The 23163-nt window shown below is 38.2% G+C and overlaps 1 protein-coding gene across 5 annotated transcripts in view; it reads right to left on the bottom strand.

The window, feature by feature from the left end:
* Positions 1-23163, bottom strand: part of PTPRK (protein tyrosine phosphatase receptor type K) — a 403857-nt gene that overhangs the window by 73272 nt on the left and 307422 nt on the right. For all 5 annotated transcript variants that reach the window (XM_065680919.1, XM_065680921.1, XM_065680920.1 and 2 more), the window contains exons 8-12: positions 22504-22806; positions 12014-12123; positions 10604-10805; positions 7617-7722; positions 187-460 (exon numbers count right to left, since the gene is read on the bottom strand). In XM_065680919.1, the coding sequence (XP_065536991.1) occupies positions 187-460; positions 7617-7722; positions 10604-10805; positions 12014-12123; positions 22504-22806 (995 nt within the window). The remainder of the gene's footprint in view (positions 1-186; positions 461-7616; positions 7723-10603; positions 10806-12013; positions 12124-22503; positions 22807-23163) is intronic.

The following is a 23163-nucleotide window of genomic DNA, read 5'->3' as shown; positions in this document are numbered from 1 at the left end:
TATAAATAAAGTTCACACAAGGACGGTGTGAAATGTGAATGGCACGCTGGCATACTGTCACAGCATGGAAGGGATTTCAGCCATGTCACTGCGAACACCTACTACATCCAACTCCAACAGTCCTCTAACTGTCACCATGGCCATGTCTTTGACTCCTTGCAGAAGAAAGGTGTAATTGGCACCTACCTTCTCAACGCTGCTCATGGCCTGGAAATAGATGTTGTAGCCTTTCCGAGGAGCCAGCGGTGGGTTCCAGAAACCCTGGTAAGTCCTGTTATCACCCACGGTAAAAGGGACTGGCTCCGGCAGGTTTCCAGGGGGCAGCTCAGCAGCAAAGTAATACGGTGACCCTCCGCTAAGAGCAGTCTGATAGGTGACAGGGATTTGGTAGCACTCCATGGCACCCGTTTCTCTTTTTGTTCGGTGCGGATGCAGTTCCTCAACAACAATCTGGTAGGCACTGGTGAGACAGGAAAACCAGCATAACCTTAAGGTCACCTGCTAGGGTCAAATCTGTAGTTTCCAAAAAGACTTATTATTAATAATTAATTAATAATAATTAACTCAATTGCTTTCTGTAAACTTGAAAAAGAAGGAAAAAGAAAAAGACAGCAGATGTGTAGATGAAGAGAAGAAACAAAGGCTTGAAATATAACAGAGCTATTTAATTCAGCCACTGGAAAGAAGCAACATTCTTGTGTTGGTTTGTTTTTTTTTCAGGAGAAACAACAATGCAAATCCATACAACAATAACAACAATAATCCTTCTAACAGCAATATCTATTTTTCTTTTTTCTAATGAAGAAACCCAGTAATGAATCTGATTTTAATCTACACTAGATTAAACTCTTGGCTAATCGGAAGCATCTGAAGTTAGCATCTTCTTTTGAAACGATATTAGATAAAGCTGAGCTTCAAGGCCCAATGTAATGACTACCTCCAGGTTGTGCCTGAAGCACCAATTTGCAGTTGTCATATCATTAGAGACAGAATATGCTGACAGGCTTCTCCACCTCTCGACCTTGCTTTGGCTTCTATCTTGGCTCAGAGCTATGCAGATCTAAAGTACAAGTGACATGCTGCGATACAAGCACAGATGGACAGAAATCTGTCCATTTCACCAAAATAGACTGCCTCATTCCTCTACAGTTGTCAATGATAAAACATTACAAATTGCTAAAGCAGATGGCATTTTGCCTATTAAAATGCCATCCCAAACTCCCAATACTTCTCTTGAAATGGTCCATGGCTTGGTCACTTTTCAAAATCACCTGCTCAAAACGGAACAGGCAATTATAATTATTCTTTTTCTTTAGGGAAACTACCTAACTGCAGGTTGTTACCAACTCGTTATCAGCTTCCTCTGCTGTGCAGAAGTACAGAACTTACATATTGAGAGCAAGAGGCAATTCTTCAGTTCATACATTAAAAAAAAGGAGATAAAAAAAGAGGGGTTTCGGTTTTAAGAACTATACGTACACGTACGCACATATGCACAGATGTGTATACATGCAAACAATTTCTCATTTATATGCAGATACGTCTGAAGACCTTATGAAAGATTAGTATGAAAATATGCCTCAGCATGTAGACAAGACCTATCAATTCAGACAAGACCTGTATTCAATTCAGCCAGCAGAACTGCCCATCTTGGTTTTTTTTAAAGCTGTCTAAACAAACATAGTAAAATGGAACAGAGTTCTCGTAGTGCCAGTGCATTGCTGCAGGGACTCCGAAAGGCACAGGAAAAGGCAATCCTCCTTCTTTCAGAACTTATGGGGCAGCATTAAATTATTTTGTCAATTTTCTTTGCTACTACTGCTCTGAAAACCCAATAACTGTAGTGGCAGAGATGAAGTATGATACTGGGGAATTGAAGAGAGGAGAGAAGAAAAAATAAGAAATTAGTTTCGTGTCTTTCTTGAGCTGAAAGAAGAAGTTAGCATTCCCTTTTCCTAGCACCTAAAACATTAAGGAGGAAAGCCTCTTTCTTCCCTGTCAAAGTGTTTAAAAGGAATATACAAGGTCACCTCATTTTTGAAACACCAGGTAAAAAGAAGATACAAAAAAAAAAAAAAAAAAAAAAGAAAAAGATGAGTTAGTTCCATCGATCTCTATTTCTCATAAACCTTTTGTGAACTGAGCCTGGTTGTAAATCACCTACTGTGGTAAACTCTATGTATTAACCACGTCCAGTTAATGTGGCCTGCACCACAATTCACTTCCACAAGACCCCTATTTCTATGCTTCAAAATTAATGTACTAGCAAAATCCCCTAAAAACATCGATATTTCACAAACTTGTCAGGATATAAAGTATTAAAAATAATTTTTGTTTACAACATCCAAAGGGAAGAAATGACTACTGGCACTGTCATTCCCTCCCTGGCCCGGTTGTGGACCCAGGCAGGGTTAAAACCACTGCTCCCAAACTGGGCAGCCAACCAACTGGTGAGTCCTGGGAACACAGACACTGCATCTCTGCTCCCTCCATTCTGCAGTCTTCTCTCATGAGCTGCCAAAGAACTGGGACAGACACAAATTCTGCTCTCTGAAGTGCCAGGAGAGCAGGAAACTTGTCATCTGTGACACCTGCCAACTTCAGAGAAGAAAGCCAGCAGGGAGAGTAGAAAGGCAGACAATGCCTGTGCATGACAGAGGCAACTGTCCCCTGGAACAGCCCAGTTTGTCACCTCTGAGAAGCAGAGCTCCACCACAGCTACCAAATTAAATAACACCCTCTCCTCCCTTCTCTCCTCCCCACCACATTTTATAGAATAAGGAGTAAATGAGGAAATCTTTTCTCTAAGGGTCAAATCTCTTTGGAGACAAAAACAAAACAAAAATCAAAGATGAAGGGCATGAGTGTTATATATCAGGAAAGTCTCCTTCAACAGCATTCTTTAAAAACACACAGCAGTTTTCAGTGTGATAGAAAAGGTATTGCAAAATTTTAAGCATGAACTGATAAAATGTGAAGGCTCTGAAAAAATTTCAAATGAAAGCAATTTACATAAAATGTTTCAAAAAAAAAAAAATGCTTTTTGGGTCCCTACATCTGAAAAGCTACAAAATATGGAAAATAAGAAGTAGATATACACATTGTAGCCTTCTGCATTTATACAGTTACTTTCAGTTAACACAGTCCTCAGAGTCTCTGTAAAGTCTCCAAGGCTTTAAGTTTTTGTCTGGGGAGGTTTCGTTGTTTGTTTTATTTTATTTGTTTATTTTTGTTGTTGTTGCTTGGTTGGTTTTATTGTTTTATTATTTTGACAAAGCTTTTTTTTTTTTTTTTTTTAATGAAAGATGTGCCTATCCGTGTGGGAAAGGGGATCTGGCTGTATTTTTCATGCAACATTACAGACTAACAAGACACGGAGGAATACAGTCATTTAGCTCTGGGCCCTTTGTGATACCATCTGTTTAAACCCATTTACTAAATGCTATAGGGCCCCAAAGCAGCACTGTTACTCCATGTACTCATAGTAGTGGTCAGAAAGGACACCCTGCTGTAAGATGTGAAGAGAGAAGCTGAAGTTAAATTTGCAACTTCAAAAGCAGGGTATTCACTAACTGTAAATGTGGTCTGATATCAGCCTATAAGTGAAAGTTTAACAACTATGTGCTCTCCTTCTTTACATTAATACTTTTACATTAATAATTCTAGCTTCAATGATCTTACATTTTCTACACACTTCTTGTGTAATGGTGGGAATTCAATTATTGAGAAAGCTTTCTTATGACTGGTGCTGGGGGAATTCCTACAATAGCAATTTTTTTCTGGTCTTCCCATACATCAAGGAAAAAATAACAGAAAAATAAAGAGGAAGAAGGGAAAAACCTAGATGACAATATCCCTTCACCGTGGTGACTAAAATAAATTCTAAGCTATTCTGAAGAGTAATACAAATTTCAAAACCTGCTACATAAGTTATTGGGATTATAAAGGCCAAACAGTCGCCTAAGACCGCCATGTATGAAGAGAAAGACGTAGCAGGTAAAGAGCTCCTCAGCTGAGATTTTGCATGAATAATTTATTTTTCATGTCAAAACCAACCCCTTTTTTCACTTTTTTTTTTTTTTTACTCAAGAAAACCTGCACAATACCTCCCTATTGACCAAGACCATTACAGAGAGCTGAAGGAAGCCCCTTCCAACAGATCTTCCTTTCCACCTCTCAATAGAAATTCAGGCTTCCAAAGGGGTATGGCAGTGAAAATGTTTGTACTTCAGGCCTAGTGGTGACAAAGCATCTTCTCCTTTGACAGGTACCAGACTGACTGCAAGCCCAAGTTACAACCCCAGCTCTTGGAATCCTGACTGACAACTAAGTTTTAGCTGCTTCCTGCCATGCTCCACTTAATTAGTCTTGTCGCAAAATGAAAGCAACCTGATTTTGCATATTGAGGTGTAAGAAAAAAACCCAAACCTTTACCAGTCAAATAAAATTAATTTCATAATTAAAAAGTTGTCTATCCTGATTCTGATATACATTGCTTGTAATCCTCATCTGCAGTAGGATTTGAAAACAAAAGATTGCTGTTCTGGTGCTCAATTAGAATCCTTCGGAAGAACTACAGTGACAAATCACATCTTCAGATGAATCAGTGAAGCACCATTGGTTCTACTGACTGGTATCTCATCCACAAGATTGGTGGTGAAACGTTACGTGCTTCAGAGTGAGCCTGAGCCATACAGCCCCGTCTCCCTTTGCATTTCTAGTTTGTAACTTGGCTTAAAACTCCAGGAGGACATAAAAAATGCTAGAGATTACACCGTAACAATTGTCAGGGGAGATATTATTAGAATCATGTTTAAACTGTGATGACTATAGCATCTAGTGTCTTAAATAAATGACTGACAGCTGCATATAGATTACACTTGAGTTAAGGAAAATCCGTTTCCTGAGGGGCTGTAGTGATAGAAAGGCTGAAGTACAACAAAATCTGATCATAGTATTTTGTTTGTCAAAGCAAAAGAGTATGAGAATAAGCTTTATTATTATTACTATGATTATTTATTTTTTCTTAAAACATGGACATACTGCTATTACATAAAATGATCTTTTGACCACCTACAGCTCCAGGGATTAGAGCACTGGCTGAAAACAAACTTTTTCAAAAAGTCAACTGTATTCTTCAGTGTCAGGCTGAAAAAGAGCATTTGAGTCCCTTCTACTCAATCACAGCTGCAGGCATGGTGATGCATTTTTTCCCACCTACCTACTAGCACTCATTATGGCAGCAAGCCAGCTTGTAGTGGAAACACAACCGCAGTGTGGATGGAGTAAAGCTTCACTAAAATGCATCATAAAGTTTAGTGAAATGCATTTAATCAATTCAGAATTACAGTGTGCTACATTTATCTTCCCTATTAAGAAGCTGCTGAAAAAATACCTGACTGCAACATGCGTTAACTTCAGGAAAGGGAATGGGACCATGTCTTCTCAATTCCCCTGGAATTAATTCAAGTGAATAATAAAACACCTGGTTTGCTTTAAGAAAAAAAAAAACGAACAAAACAGCTCTCCGGTCATGGTAAAGGACATATTTCCTTTGCCTTTTGATGTTAGAAATTACATGTAATCTCTTAGGTTTTAGAAATTAATTAAAGTGGAGAGGAAAGATGGGAGGCAGGAAGAGGAATGTATGCTTTTTTGAGAACATACTCAAACAACACTTTATTAATACTCTATCACACTATCTATTAATGTTTAGTACATAGATCTTTTTTGCCACCTTCATAAGTGCTGTAGCTCATGCCATAGTACGCTGCAAGGAAAACTGAGAGAATATACATGAGGTGGTGTGCTGTAGGTTTACTCTGCAGTGAGTTATCTGCCAGCCAGCACAGTGCATGGAAAGCAGAACTCCCCAAGCTAGGTATGAATAATCCTCTAGCCACATCCCATCATGCTACCAGTCTACAAAAGAAAACCCCGAGGAGAGAAAAGTAGGTTGCGAGACTGACCCCTCTCAAAGTGAGTGGTGGGACGGAAGGTGGGTGCCTGCTGCTGTCTGCATAAATATGCCATACGCCAATTGCTGTAACGAAGATGTGCACCACTGTCAGCAGATCCTCATGGGGCCTGGCAGGCATGCTCTGGGAAAGCCAATGCATCAGCCTCCACGGGAGACCACATATAAGACTGAAAGGATTTGGTATGGTATAGTTGAGAGACAGATACCACATTTCTCAAACCGGTACAGCTCTGGTCACGGCCAGCAGCAGGATACCTGGAAGGCTTTAAAAGCACCTACAAAGGTGTGTAGTGAGTTTAAGCACTTGTATAACTTGGGAGCATTTTCAGATCACAGGACTGGTTTCTGCTGTATCAGTTCAACAAAACCCCTATTTTAAGTAATCCAAGTTCTGAACTGGATGTAGTCCTGTCCATTTTATCATTCCTCACACCCCGAAAACTTCTAGGTTTGGTCCAGGTCAATCATCTTTCACAAACTACGTATTTCAGAAATGTATGGGGTTATTATTTATGAATATAAACCCCACCAGTATGTCCTATAAAGGGGATGACTTCAGATTATCTTCTGTGACAGACTATAAATAAATAACTTGAGCATATCAATCATAAGGGTGACTATATGACAAGCATATAAAAATGCTTATAGGTACGTGACTCATCCCCACAACATCCATGTAAAACATGCATTTCTCTTAATGGAAACAGACTTAAGAAATAGTTTATTTTCCTATTAGGGAATATTAGGGCTCAGGCACATTACTTGACAGCAGCTGAGCCACAGTAACCGACTTAAGGTAACACAGAATGAAGTGCATTAGCTTGCATTTCTCTAAAATGTCACAATGGTAAGAGCATGAAAAGGTTCTGATGTTCAGTAGCTAATTAACCTCCAATTAGTCAACCCTGTCCCTGAATATTGCTGATGCAGCCACATCAGTAAAACACAAATGGAACCAAATAATATCACAAAATTTCTGCACTAACAAGTAGAAGCAAAGAGCAGAATGTGGACTAATCTTTGCAAACAGAATTAAATTATCTCTCAATAGAGTGCAGAAAGGGAAAGACCCCTCAAAGTTAACATAAATGAAACACTTTAATATGATTATAGGACACGGCAAATAAAATTTAATAGCCTGCTACATGATTTCTAGTAAGAAGCATTCTGAGAGGAAAAAGGTCAAATAGTTTGTATTCATCACTATTATTCTCTCATTTCCTCTGAGCTTCCAATTTTGCAATCATACACATATGCTATAGAATAGCTGATGTGAAGCACTGGAGAGAAGTGTTATTTTCAAATCCACTTTCTGACAAACACCTTTCAACCTCATATTTCAGAGACACTGTGAGAAAGTAAAATGAAATGATAATGGATAGGAGATTGGTCCTGGGAACCCTAAATCAAACAGGACAGCCAGCAGGATGATTCAGGTCATGACTATTAAAAAAAGAAAAAAATCTTTTTCATTACAGATCTATTGGCAAGCTCAGGCTAGCTAAGAAAAACAACAGTAATGTCAAATGAATGTCACTTGGAAATGAACAGCTCTCTCAGCTTCCATACAGCACATAATTAACCCCAAAAAATTATCTTGATTATTCAGGGGTTTTAATTTCTTTTTTTTTTTTACCTGATGGGTGCACCTTTGGCCTGTGCTGGTCTCAAGAGTACAGTTATTGTAGTAGCAGTTTCATTGAGAGATGCATCGACTCCTTCATAGTCCGGTAAAGTGGGAGCTGATTAATATTGAATGGGAAGGAAAAGAATAAGAAACAAATCAGTGAAAGCATTCTGGATTTTCATGAGATTATGGCTGTTTGCAATATAGTAAAAAGCCACAGTCTTCACCATCCACAAGAGTCTTTTAAAATGATTTTCTAGTCAGGCTCAATCCTTTACTACGGCATGAATAGGCACTTTACCAATAACAGACAACCTTACTGCTCCCCCTCAAATCATGGTACCCATCAAGTCAAACAGGTTTATTCAAGGATAGAAATGGAGGAGGTGACTGCCAAGAAACCCTGAGACTATAAAATCTCATTTTGGCTTCACTATTTCTACCTTACCAAGGACTATAATCACCATCTTGAAGACCCAATCTCTGACACCTCTCTTTTTCCTTCTAACAATTTAAGAATCTCTTACATATCCTTTTACAGGTCAAAGGAGACCATACCAATACCAGCCCAAGTGCAGGAAAACTGGGCTTGGATAGACATGCATCTGTGGAGTAAAACTGTACAGGGGAATATGTTCGCATGCCAATTTCCCCATCCATTTCTAACAATACATGGTCAAGCTGCCTATTAATCAGCTTCTGAACCACTGCATTCTTCAGCCCAGCGTATTAAGAAAAAACAAGAGCAAAGTCAAAGCTAGAAGCAGTTCAGGAACTGATTAACTAATGAACTGGCTGTCAGGTCTTCATGGCAGCAACTCCTATGTTGTGGGTTGGATGGCTGGTGTTGGTGGTTACTTCAACCATCCCACTTTATTCTGCTGCCACAAACCTGTCCTTACTGGTAATATTGTTGCTGACTCCAGCTCTAGCACAAGGAAAGAATGAAGTTTTTCTGCGATTCAGAAAATAATAATTTATATTAGTTATTAATCTTTAACAAGCTTGAAAACTATCTGCAAGGGTGCTGGTTTTTTTTTTTATATCTTTATATTGTTAATGATGCCTGTGTATTTCAAAATTAGTTTTCACAAAAAAAAGATGTTTCCTAGTAGGATATCAATCATTTCAGTCATAATAATTTTACAATAATATATCAATAGATAGAAGAGCACTGAGAGATTGAAAGCTTTGCTTCATTAGTCTCAGATCTGAGATGAACATAAATATTACTCTTATTTCAGGAAATATTATTTTCTAGAAACAGTGTTCATTTAATGTTCATTTATAAATTACTGTTTACACCATGTTCACTAGGATCACAGCAACTACTTGTAAGCTTGTTTAAAATGAGTAATTTCACTCCTCATTAAAAAAGCGCTACCATTTCCTGAAACATTGCTTCTTAAAAAGTGCCAGCACAAAGTTCAGCACAAAGCAAGATGAAAAAAACAACAGTCTGAAATTAAGATACAAAGGGTGTCACAGCCTGCCTTTAAGATTTCCTTGTATTAATCACGTTTTGCAGGCTAACAGATGCATACTGTGTCTAGAATGCGTGGTTGATGGGATTCTGGTCAAAATTCCTGAAATTTCTGGGCGGAAAACAATCCAAACATGTTAAGGTGCTTATTTCTCAAAATACTGAAACGTCTGGGTGACAGACATGCAAGCAAGCTATTACATAGTTACACCTTTCTTTTTTTCTTTTTCCCTCCTACAAAATGGTTAGAAGACAAGTATGCAAGTACTACACCACCATTATCCATGAAAATTTATGAACTGGGATTTACTGTGAAGAAACACAAGGACCATAAAGTAACCTGGGTAAAATAGACTTCAAAACAACCTAGTAGATAGATAAACAGAAAAGAACATTTTGCTTGATTATCTTTTTTGGTGATTTGATGGTTGGCGGTTTTTCTTTTGGGTTTGGGGTATGCGGAGTGCTAGTGCTTATGTGTTGGGATGGAATTCAACAAATCGTTCCATTTAACTATGACAACTACAGCATTTCACTTGCTACATAATTCAAGGAGCCTGATTTTTCTCACATTTTGATTTATGCACATGTTTTTGGGAACTGGGTGAGAAGACTATGTGAGTAGTTTCCCACAGAAATGGTAGGTGCATTCCAATACATTATTAACTTCACTTATAGGACAATAGAAGTTTCATTATGGCAGATATTAAGGAAAATAGCCCGCTCTGTGCTGCTTAAATTTTTAAATGACTGAATTCTTTGATCCCTTCCAAGCTCCAAAGTTGTGGTCATAAAATCAGCTCTTTAGATATAACAATTTACTTATCTTCTGCTATCAACTTCATAAGTGACTATCCTCTTTTTTTTTTTTTTTTTTGAGAATACTGAAATTAAAAAAAAAAAAAAAAAAAGCTAAGGCACGGCATTTGACATCACTTTCTTCTAGAGTTTGCAGTGTGTTATTTAGACAAATAGTGCCAATCTTGGTGCGCTGCAGTAAGTGAATAAGGGCACAAGGAAGCAGACCTATATGAATCTGGCAAAGAAAATTCACACTTCCTCCTAACCGCCCCAATTCTGTTATAGCTGCATACTACTACATGGTGTCACCTTGAGTAAGTCAGCATCTGACTTTACTAATCTGCAAAACAAATACAGTACTTAATGACCTATGGAGTGCTGTAAGGCTTAATTAGTTAAGGTTTGTACAGCACTTCATAATCTTTAGATTAAAGTAGAAGATTACACAAATCAAACAGTTAACCACTACAGGTGTGCAATTTTCATGTCATGCAAGGATTTATCCCTGAACTTATGCTACTCTGGCAAGTATGCTCAAAAACATTTTCAGTATTATAGTTGTACAACATGACAGGCTTTTTTTAGGGGTTTTCTTTTCCATTCCGCACCAGGGCATGATTTTTCCAGTCTTAAAAAAAAAAAAAAAAAAAAAAAAAAATAATCCAAAACCATTACCCTTTATTTTTTTTCCTGCTCTCATTTTTGTTTTTACCTGAGATGTTGGTTGTCACATTGATTGTGGTCGCTGGTCCAAACCCTTTGACAGTGCTTGCACGTATGAAGAACTGGTAAGTAGTACCAGGATGCAAGTGTGAAAAGACGTGGTGTGTGCTGTTCCACAGCTTTGAAACGGTTTGCGGAGGTCCTGCAACTGGAACTGCAGGATCAAATGACCTTATGCTGCTATAGCTGACCTGTGAAAAGAATTAGTTTTGTAACAATTGCTGCAGTTTTGGCACAAGCAGATTAGGTTAGTTTAGCTGGAAAGGAAAAAAAAACACATGCTACCTAGTTACCTTGGGGATAGCATGGGGACTTGTAGAGACTGCTTCACTTGAAAAGGCTATGCAGGTGCCCTTCATCCCTCTTTGTTTGTGATTTTAGTTTATGTATGTGAAATTTCACAGTTACGACACCTCTGCCATCCTCCCCACCTCCACTAAACCCCTTTATTTCTCCTTAATACATTTCCCTCTCCTTTTCTAATAATCACATTGAAATGCTGTCCAAACTGAGCTAATATATTTAAAGTCAGCAATGATATCTTAATGTACTGGTTTTGACTGGAACAGATTTAATTTTCTTCCTAGAACCTTGTAAGGTGCTGATTTTGGATGTGATTAAAACACAAAAGCTTGTACTTTTGCCCTTCCGATTCTCACCCTATCCCACTGTGGAGAAGTGAGTGAGCAGCTGAGGGGGCTGAGCTGCCCTCCAGGGTTAACCCACACTATTTAAAGAACTGTGTTAGCATTAAATAGATAAATAGATCTAAGGAGTTTTGTCTGCTTAGTTAGTTTCTCTTCCTCCTGTAATTCATTACTACACAATATTTTGTCCTCTGGTCCTTCAAAAAAGTGGTGCTGAAGAGGATGGTGTTTGCTCCTCAAATCAGCTGTGTTTCCTGCCAACCTCCTGTGGAGGTCCCCAGAAGGCTCATACACTAAATACACTTTAAATAGAGTATATATGGAGGTTTCCTTGCAGGGTGATACCTAAAGGTTTGACGAAGCTAAAAAAATATTGCTCCAAATCTAATAACCATCTTGCTTTTCATGTAACTTTCTTTTCCAACAAAGAAGATTTCACAGATCACAGCTGTCATGGCTTTGGAAAACTATATATTAATGATACAAGATTTTAAAACCTCGCACCTCCCATGTGGATTGTAATATTGTTATAGTCATATGTCAAAGCCACTTGACAGGGACAGCCAGGCAACAACAAATGCACAATAATTATGATTTTTGAGTATCTGATCACTACACAAAATCCCATAATCTGCAAATGAAAGCAGCATATAATTAAATAGCTGCCTACAGAGCAAACACCCACCATCAGTCACCTTTCTGGCTGCTCTTTCCTAGCCCTACCCAATGCTTGTTAGGTGTTTAATGATTACCTCGTACTGAGTAATGATGCCATTTGGATCCACAGGTTCCTTCCAGTTGAGGAAGATCTTATCTTCAAAAGGAGTTCCTTTCACCGACTTAGCAGGTATAGGGCCTGGCACTACAAATAAAATAACATTTTTAAAAACATGAAATTCAAGAGACAGAAAAAATTAAAGAGGTGACAGAACATCCTATTAAAAACAAAAGTGAGCACAGGTCTATTTTTATTAATATTCATTCACATGCAAAAGGCAGTGGTAGGGAGTATGAAAAAGCACTTCAAAGTGGATTTTGTCATTCAAGGTGCAGAGAGAGCATGAAGTTGAAACGTTATCCCCACATATGGTTTTCAAAACTTCATGCAAAGTCAAATCGTCTCGTTGTATAGCCGGGGGAAACAGTTCAAGCTAGATTGTGACTTCAGGGAACATCACTGAATTCTGTAATGAGCGTATCTTAGGACAAGACTACATGGTTTTAAAATCCTTTTAGAAAGAAAAATCAAAGGCAAGGAAGAGCCTCTGTTATACAGCATCTTCCAAACAAGAGAACTGCTTACAAAATAGTTTTCAGTCACCCCTTCTTATGATTTGTTGTTTAGAAAGAAATCCTGGTTTAAAAAGGAGGCTGGGCACAGGACAAGCACACCAGCTCAAGCTGCCACTTCTTTCAGCCACCAACATGCTTGTGCTCCAGAAGGACTAAAACTGCTTACTTCAAATCTTTCCAACAAGAGGCATTTTCAAAGCTTTGAACTGAACTACACTAAGATGACCCTACTTTCTTACTTTAAATGGAACCAATATCCCTGGTGTAATAACAAGTCTGAAGTGTCACCTCAGGCCTCTCTGCCTGAGTGATTCACAGGACCTGGTAATCCCATCAGCATCAGGCAGGAGCGCCTAGTTATCTCTCATTTCAGCTTACAAGATATTTTTGCCTGCAAGTATGGTTCCTTTTTAACAACAGCAGCTCACCTAGATTTGAACACATACATGCTAAAAGAAGGCGATGAGGACAAAAGAGAGCCTGAAGAAACCCTGAACCCAAAGAAAAAACTTCCCCCCCCCCCAAAAAAAAAAGCCAACATTGTCCAAATCTGCAGTCCTTCAAGCTAAAATGTTACTTCTATTAATTTATTGACATATATTTCTCTCCCCATCTTAATCGGCCTATTTTCTTCACTGCAACTGTAAGTGAGCCTCACGCATGACATTTCTTGGGTATTAATTATCAAAGCAGTCTGCAGTTTTACAAAGAGCAAAAATAAATTAAAACCCGCTGGATCAAAGGAAGCACCAGGCACTGTGCTAGCAGCACAAGGGAGTGAATGGTCTGTCCCAACAGTGGGATTTATTTCAGTCTACACAGAAGCTATAAATGATGATCTGACCCTTGGTACAAACAACGTAATTTGGCGCATTAATAATAAATTCATGGAGTCAAAAAAGCCCACGAGTAAACAGATGAGAGCTTCACAGAAACTGCTCGTCCATCTGTCAGAGGAAAACTTAGAAAAAGTTAACTAAAGTCATAGGCTGCTGCTTTGCTTCAGTCCCAGTACAGACTGGGCAGTGGATGAAGGCTGACACGCCATGAGAGCCCCTGTGTGCTGTTCTTGGCATTGAGAGACTTGCTATAGGCAACATTTTCTTTTTCATGGGAATGTTCTACTATTTTTCTTGTCTATATGTCAGATGAGGTATGAACATACTCTGATGCACACATTTTCCCTGGACTATGTGTGCACAAATGTGTGTGTGTATGTGTGCACACGCATGTGCATGTACATCTGTGTTTGGGAGAAAACACAGGAATGCACCAAGGCATGTACAAAGAATACAAAATGTGATATTAAGCACATTAAAGCATGGTAGGTAAAATGAAACAGACAAATTGCTGAAAACCCTGAAAAAATACTTTTCATGTGGTGCTTTTAAAGGACGCGTTTCATATGCAATTTGAACTCTGTGCATTTGAAACTGGCTCTATGTTCAGGGGTTGCATAAAGCTTTCTACATTTTCTGTTTAAACACCCAAGTGGGAGAAGCCTCTAGGCTCATCACATTGCATGAGTGTGTTTTCTTCTCCTACAATACCAAATGTGATGCTTTGTGGCAGTGGCAGCAATGTTAAACTGACTGGAACTACTGAATGATCCCAGTTAGTTTCATGCTATTCTTCCCATTGACATGGGAAGGGCACAAGAACAGAAGTTAGCACAGTGATGAGCAGCTTGCTGCAATCACAGTAAAAATGAAGTCAGAAAGTAAAAGAGAGCAAGTGTCTAAAAAAATAGAAGAGTGACTCCCCACAAACCTCACCCACCCCTGCAAATTCATCAAAAATGAAGCTTGGGATCAGCTTAAATTATTTCAGAGCTCAACTGGAATTAAAGAAACAAATAAGAGTTCAAATGCCTAAAAAAAAAAAAAAAAATTAATTTGAGTTTGAAGGACATGTTTTCATGGGCCTGAAGTTATTTTTTTCCTTTCATTTTTCAGTTCAGCCACAGCAAGAACATCTTTTAATTGCAAAGGGGCAAAAGGAAGTGAGGAAAGAGAAAAACAGTAGCAAAAGTATTTGAATAAGGAGCAGAGTATCTGTGAGCAGGCCCATAGATTCATCAGCCAGGTTAGTCAAAGTAATGTCTGGGCATCCACATTTGTGGTTTTATGTCTTTGTTCTGAGGTCAGTATTAAATACAAACAGAAGTTTAAAAAAAGCTCAAATTAGTAAAAAGACCCCAAACACAGAAAAGAACAACAGCAAAGTAACCTGTTGGTAGTACTGTCTCGAAGACTTGAACCGTATCTCTCCATGTAGGCAGCCATTGCTGTCTATTCCCTATGACTCCCAGGAGGCCTCCAAGGACTTAAGAAATAACCTTAAATTCCATCTTTCCAAAGCAGTGTTAAGATACTTCCCTTTTATAAAATACTTAGCGAGGACTCAGGTGAAAAAACAGCCAGGTAAACATCATCCTTGAGCTGATAATAGCTTTTGGAAACCTCCTCACGAACAGCCCCAAAGGCTTTCTTTAGACTTGCAATTCCAGAAGCCCCATCGCTCACCCCAGGGCCTCTCTGCTGCCTTTTCAACTCTCATTCTTCTTCCCGCTCAAGCTCTTGCTCTTCTCCTTGTACTTATGGACAGTCTATGCTAAATCAAAACATTCAAGACTATTTCAAGTATATATTAATGTGAAGTATGTGACTTCAGATTCCCTATCAAGCTAGGTATCTGAATAATTCGAAAAGTATAAGTAGCTGCTAGAGACAGACTAGGACTTTTTGGTCTCTGCACTTCCCTTTAGAAAGATTCTAGTCCCACTGATTTTCTTTCAATCTCCTGACCTTGTGAAGTGTGACCCCACCATCTGTCAGGGACAACAACAGTAAACACTCCTTCTTTCACATGTATTATTCTATGATCAACTTCTAACAAGTCAAGATTTCCACTTATCTGAAGAAGTGAAATCATTTAGGTAGGTTTAACTATATGGGTTTCAGAAGAGCAGGGGAGTTTTGAACTTAAGCAAATAAACAAAATATTTTTCCCATTAAAAAGAATACAAACATAAAATTCACAGGTATACAAAAGGAACATAAAAAATTCAAAGGGAATTTCAGCACTATTTTATAGTGGAAATGTCACAAGCTTTTCTTTCATGATTTACATGTATCTTCAGAGCCCTTTTAATGAAGCTATATATCAGTACAGTAAATAGCTGATAATCTTTTCTTTACATACATGTAAGATGGACTTTTATAAATACTATGAATAATTAAAGTACAAACCATCAATCTGATATCAGACCAATTCATTTTAGAGCAATATATTTGCATTAAATTATGTCATAGTCACAGATAAACTTATTCACAAGTAGTGTCACCTAAACCTTGTTCTACAATAACTTAATAGGAAATTTATATTACAATACATTACTTTTGGTAAAACAATGTATTAACTGACACCAACCACTATAAAAATGTATTTATATTACTTCAGTTTTTCTGCTACAAAATGAAAGTGCATGTAAGCAGAGTATTTCATTAATATTATACACTGTGAAAGCCATGCAGAGTATTATTATGCTATATGGTAAAGGCTATGTGCAGATATGTGCATGGTTACACTGGGAAAAATTCCTCTGTGGTAGTCAAAAAGCGAGGGTATATCACAGCAGGAAACTTAGAGCCTTTCTCTGAAGGCAGGTGATCATTTTCAGGAGATGGTGACAGTCAATCTCTTTTATTGTTTAAATGTTACAAGCAATTAAAATGGCCCACCTTTCCATTGGCTTTTTCTGAGGGATTTACCATTTGAACTTTATGCTTTGCTACAACTTGAGACTAAGGCTTAAATAGGAGCAAATTTTATATAATAAAATAGGGGGGAATACCAGAATTACTATTTCTAGTCTTTACTGTAAAAGCATTTGCACCAAAGGTAGTGACAGAAATTGCTTTGGAAATTGCTCAAGCTGCTCCATTTACAGCAAAGAACAAAGTGCTATTGAGAAGAAAACTGATTGCCTATTAATAGTCTCCTTTGGTGCACATGCCCTTTGGTTAATGATCTCTCCTCCTGGAGAAGCTGGGCTGGGCTGGGCACCCCAGGGGGCAACGGAGCAATGGGGCTGTGCCCACAGCCCAGCACGTGTGTGCATCGGCTAGCTGGGGCCACTGCCGGACTGCACAGGCACTGACATGCTCACATCTGTGATGGCTCCCAACTCCTTCCAGCCTACATGAAATTACTAATGTAACAAACATAAATGCTCACAATCAAGCTACTAAATAAGCTGACAGAGACTAAGCAGTCCCAGTAAAGGCAGCAATCACTATAGATATTGGCGCAAATATCAATGGGGGTTAAGTCCACAAGTTCTGCATTTGCTGAATTCAGGCTCCTAACAGTATTTTAAGTCTTTTTACACCAAATGCTGACATCAGCACTCCTCATTTCTGGGATTTGGACATGTTTTTCCATGTCAGGCTGAAATAACCTCCCATACTTTACAGCTTTCTAAAAATATGCAAATCAGTATTTGGAAAGTGCTTTCAGCTAGTGCATGGCTTTGGAATAATGGGAACTTGTGGGCCCAGGTGTAAGCCCTCATTCCATTGCAAACTGCTGAATAGCTGCTAATTCTGGCCTATTTGCAGGCATGGTTATGTCAAACACACCATTTCAACAAAGAATCTCATATGCAATCACTTTTTCAGCTATAAAGCTTCTAATATAGGTACCTAAAGGAAATGAAAGTAGGAAGTTGTTTCAGCCAGAATACATAATTCTGTGCTTCAGGGCCCATTTTTCCTTAGCTATTAATGTAAAACTTAGCTTGTATTTCTAGTCTCTGCAATACCTTAAAACAGCTTACTTTGTTTTGTTGTTTGTTCAGTGTAAGCTTAAAATAAATCTCTGCTAATATTTTCAGTATTTTTCTTACTTTCTCACTTTTCTGATGCCTTTAAGAGAAACTGCTCATGTGTCTTTCTGCAACTGCTTTTTCTCACTCTCAATGACATGCCAATAACAAATCTTACCTACCATCTTAAGAAAGAATTGGGGTTATTTTCACAAGCTGAAGGACAAATAGGTTATCCCAGGCTACCCAGGCTCCTTTTACCAATGTCAGTAGGTTGGGTATAATCAGTTTTGGTTCACTCCTGATGAACACATAAAAAATTCTTCCCTTATTTGACTACATTAATACTAAATTTTGCAACTGCTAATGACACAGATGTTACTAGTCTTCCTTTTAGATCAAGGACCGAGGTCTGTAACTTTAGCAGTGGCATTTATGGCCAACTTCAGATTGAAACTGTCGTCTCTTGCTCATGGGTTTCTCTTTATTAACTACAATCATTTGCTGATTTTTTTCCCCAGCAGCATTAGTATACTGCGTTCACCTCACACCCTTGTTGAGTCACAAGGCTACGTATGTTACACATTTTTTGAGACAGTTTGCCATTTCAAGCAATCTTTGCCTGCTCAACCCACTGCATTAACTTTTCTCCCAGGTGGGCTGTTTTTGTTACTTTTAAAGCGCTACCAGTAGAGTTTTAAGTCTCCTTTTTCAGAGCTTCTTGAAGCATTGTTCATTTGTTCATTTCCTTTAATCAAAGAGTATTTTCTACATTTTCCTCCTCTCCCCTATCCTCTCTTCTCCTGTCTTTTCCTTGAGTGCCAGAGGATTTGCAAAAGCACAAAGGAAAAAGTGCTATTTGTAGTAAATATTTGTAGTAAATAATAAAGGGGGAAAGGAGATGCAGAGAATGAGTTGTGGGGTTTTTTGATGTGTTGTTTTGGTTCTCATTCTTTTGGGCATTTTCTTTGTTTTAAGGCAACTTACAAAGCTTACAATGCTCAATCACAGAAAAAATATTAAATGTCAACTACTTCCATAAAATTCTCCTTCTCAAAGCTGGTAGAAGATAGTTCCTCTTTATACGTCTAGTCAGTATATAAAGTATTACATCTTTTAATTTAAAAAAAATAAAACCTAAACATTTCCCCTTCTTCTGCTGTTACCCAGAATAGTAAGCCTGCTGGCGCTTTCCTAGGATGCATGAGCAATGGTTGGACAGTTGGTGTCTTAACCCCACACTGTAGCTCTAGATATCTCTGCATGGAGCTGAATGAGCCATACTCAGAAAAACCACGGGACCTCATTTCTGTCCAATGAGTATGTCGTGTGGTTGAGATCAAAGCATTGGTATACTTTAAGCCTCAAAATGGGTACTTACCCTCCACTAAGAGACATTTTTAAATTAGTTGTTTGCCTGTTGTTAGCTGACACATTTCCTCACTAGTTATAAAATCAACATCGAACACTTTAACCTTCACAATTTGCTTTCTCCATAGCTGCTCTCTCAGAGCTAATGTCACTAGTCCTGTTAATCCACTGCCTTTTGCATCTGTTTGCAATTAAAAATTAAGGACGCATTTATTTGCTTTAATCCCATTCACTGTCCGTTGCTCTTAGAAAGGGTCCCTTTGAGTTTGCTGTGTCCTTGTTAAGAGGAAGCGCCAAGAACGTGTACATGCTGTTGATTTATGCCAAGCAATAAATTTACTGCTGGTTCTTGTACTTTGCTTCGAAATGCCAAACATCACCTTTGCCCAGCATGCATTCACCCCCAGACTGTGCAAACCTTCCTCTTCTTCCTTTATCAAATCTTCAAACATTGTACGTCTGCTGTACAAGCCAGGTGAAGCAGCAAGCACAGATAATACTGAGTGCCTGGTTACTCAGAAGAACTTTCTTCCAAACCTCAGAAACAGAGTGATCTCTCCCCAGAGCGAAAGACAGGTGTTTCACCTCTAAAACACTCACAAACTTCCTTGTTTTCACCTTCTTTTTGCACAACTTGTTTAACAGTGTATAGCTCAAGGGCTTTTTATTTCAGTGTGATACAGCTTTCTGCAAATTACTATGATATACTTTAAAGATTAATTCCACCTACCCAAGTTAAACAGAAATATTTAAACAACCAAGTATTCAGATCTAGCTCTGGTCAAAAAGGAGGCTATTTTCAGACTGATGTTCCTGGACTTTGCTTTCCTGCAGATACTGAATTATAAGCTATTAAAACCTTCTTCATTTCTCAATCATTGTTACAAAGTTCTGAAGCACAGCTTTTGAATCTTACCCTGTTCTTCTACTAATTGTTTCTTGAATTAGTTCTTCTTGTGGTGTCATACATGGCTCACTTATCACTCAGCACCCTCACAGGTCTGAACATATCTGGAAGAACCCAACTCAGCTATGCAGCCTTAAATAAATGTGAACCTGTGTGAAAAACAACCAGGGATCCTCACTGTCTCACACCACAGCCTCCCAGAAGTCCAAATTCCTCTGCACGTGAGGAATCCCAGAAGTTCAAAAATGTGAAAAACTCCTGGCAGAAGGCAACATGATAGAAGTAGAGAAATGAAAGGAAAAATGTAAACAAAACAACGGCAAAAAGACCAGAAAAAGACAGACAGGTGAAAGCATGGGGAAAATGGATAAAGCAACAGAAGTTTAGGGGAAAATGGTAGAAAGGAAGAGAGGCAAGGAAACCTCTTACTCCAATAGTCTACAGAGTTTTTACTCGATCAGCAGATTTTTTTTGTAAGAAAGAATGGCATTGGAAAGAATACTACACTATAGAAAAGCTAAAAAAAACCTTAAGTATCTGTTGCCATCAGAGGTTTTAAAAGTTTCTATTTATGACAGGTACATGATGTAAGTACACAGCTTCAGATAATCATGCAATACATGGCTATTTCTAATTAATGGTATTTGCAAAAATGTGGGAAAATAGTGTGATACTTCTATTTCTTTCTCCTAAATGAATCACTGACAATGCCCTCAAATTGCAATTAACACCGTGTTTATTCTGTGAAACTGGCAAAAATAATGAAGACAGTGAGGATACATCTGACTACATGTGCAAAGTGCAGCACACATAATCATGTATCAGGCAGATACTTGATTGCTTGGACATTGGACTAAACTAGCATCATACACATAAGCAGTCAACCACAGCACTTGAGTTCACCACTGCTATGTGCTGTCAAGGAAAGATTCAGGTATGAATACACCTTCGATCCTCCAACATAGTTGAAAGTCCTGCACACTGCCTGCATGCTCTGTATTTTGAAATGCATGACAAAATGGGCATAAACTTCCAAGTCAATCAGTAGGATGCAATTAAAAATCTGCATGTTTATGCCTGAGAGCATCACTGAGTAGAGCTCACAAGAGGCTATTTTCAGACCACAAGCATTATTACCACTGATGCCTCTAAATATAGGTACCTTTTAGAATGTATTAATCCCTCCACGGAAACAACATCTGCTTGAAATAGTTTACCTTAGCAACTTCTGCCCAGTAGGTGAGGCTTCTACACTATTAGACCTCTGACACCAATGCTAAGTCTAAACAAGTTCACTGACAGCACACTGGTGTGTTAGCCTGAGATCAAAACTTGCCTTGTGTGCATCATTTCCTAATAACAGTCCACAACAAAACCAGAAGACACAATGTGTGCACTTGAGTCTGCTCTGGGCGAGCACCCCTACAGTGATCAGCCACAATCTCCACACATCTAACTAGATCAAAGCTATCAGAAACAGTAACCTTTCTTGAAAACTCGGTTAAAAAGAAATTCCATATTCTGTGGATATAAAAAAAAATTCCTTTTTTTTTTTTTTTTAACCTCAAGGGAAATAGCAACCATAAAAATCTGTAATGTAAACACAGGTACAGAAACAATTCCTCATGGATTGTAGTTACCATTGACCTCAAAAAAAAAAAAGAGTAATGCTAGAATTTGAATTGCATGAAATATTCTAATTCTGTACTTGTCAGTGATCTTCACATGATGCATCTATGTCTCTATAGTTTTCTACAGCTTCTCATATTCTACCTATTTAAAAAAACTGCTTCCCTCCTTTATTGCAACAGTAAACATATTCCTCTCCTATTTCTTATAAAACTGAAAATATATGGCAAAAAGTGGCATCAGATTCTAACTTTGACTGCTCTCCATATATAAAGCTATACTCCCCAATCCTTTATTTTACAGGTAAGCAAACACACTATCTTTTTTAATTTTACCTTTTTATGTATCTTCAGTCTTACATTAATCCAAGTTGCTTTTTTTTTTGTCACTTACAGCAGCATGTATTTTAATATTGTTGTTATATTTAGATTTCATGAAAATATTGACAAGAAAAGCAAACTTAAATAGCTCTTTGCAACCATATTTTAAATATTATTAGGGAAAAATATCTATTTTAATTCCTTTCATACCAAAGTTCAGAGCCTAACCACTGAATGCCACCATTAACACATCTACATCTGTGCTTTATTTCTTTCCAACTATAGTAAGTTCAACTGTCTTGTCATTGAAATTTCATTGAAAGCATTTTAAAGAGGAATCATAGAGTATCTTGAGTTGGAAGGGGCCCAAAAGGATCACTGAGTCCAACTCCCAGGTTGTCAAAATAATAATTGAATATGATAGGTGGCTTTCAAACAGTTAACAGATACTATATGCTGTAGCCTGCAATAGAAAGTATTTGCTGAAGAGGTTTTAAATCCTAAATAGAGCCTTTAAGCACTGAATTAAATATTTATTTATAATTTACTGAATTAAATTCATTTTCAAATACTACACCTAATACTGTGAAGAGGACCTCGCCTAACACCTCCATGTGTTTCTCATCACCTGCATTAAGGCATTTTTTGAATTACTGGGAAGCCATCCTCCTTTTTCTTGCAAGAGAGAGATTCAGTTTGACTTGTGCTGCATGGACAGTTTCAGCTATATATGCAGGGTGACAGCTATAATAATTATATACAGCTACCATTTTGAGGCTAATTAATACATTAATAGAAGAGAACTTCCATCCTTCAGGACACACATTGTAACACACACAGTCATTTCCTTTCACTGGACTTCGATTTAATATCCATAACAGCATTTAGACGTACCGTCTTCATCTGTCTGGATAATGGTCTCTTCACTTTCCTTCCTCCCTTCTGGGTTGGTTAAGATCATTTTGAGGCTAACATTCGTGTAGGGAGGCAGGTGATCCACGACATGCTGGGGTGCTTTAGGGTCCATGTCCAAGCAGTCCGCCTTGCTCTCATTGTGTCCGCAGAAGTAGTGGTAGCATATAGTGACATTGAAAGTGTGGCAGCGAGTGATGTTGTAACCCAGAGATTCCCAATCCACAGCAATGTGTCTGGCCTGTATCTCAGCAATCTTCAAAGTTTTTGGTGTTCTCATAGGTTCTAGAAAACAGAGTATAATAAAGAAAAACATCATTAACATTCTTCATCCTTGCACTGAACTGGTAGTTGTTACCTCCGGGAATATGAAAGTAAAGGAGGTACCCAACAATCACGGACTCATTACTAGAAGTGTCATCTTTTGTACAGGTACCCTGAAGTGAAAAGAAACTGACAGTCTTTTTTTACTTCATTCTTCTCTGGCCTCTCTTTGCAGGCTTCAGTCAGTAATTAAGACCTAGCAACAGTGAGAAAAAGAACTGTTAATTAGCAGATGCAAGAAAAGTGACCAAAAGGCCACCCAGCTGTCACTGCTGGCTCCCCTTCTTGAATGCCCCCTTACCAGTTTTTTCTTCACCT

Source organism: Lathamus discolor, chromosome 5, assembly GCF_037157495.1.
Source record: "Lathamus discolor isolate bLatDis1 chromosome 5, bLatDis1.hap1, whole genome shotgun sequence".
In the NCBI taxonomy this organism is placed as follows: Eukaryota; Metazoa; Chordata; class Aves; order Psittaciformes; family Psittacidae; genus Lathamus; species Lathamus discolor.
This window is presented reverse-complemented; position numbering and strand designations above follow the sequence as displayed.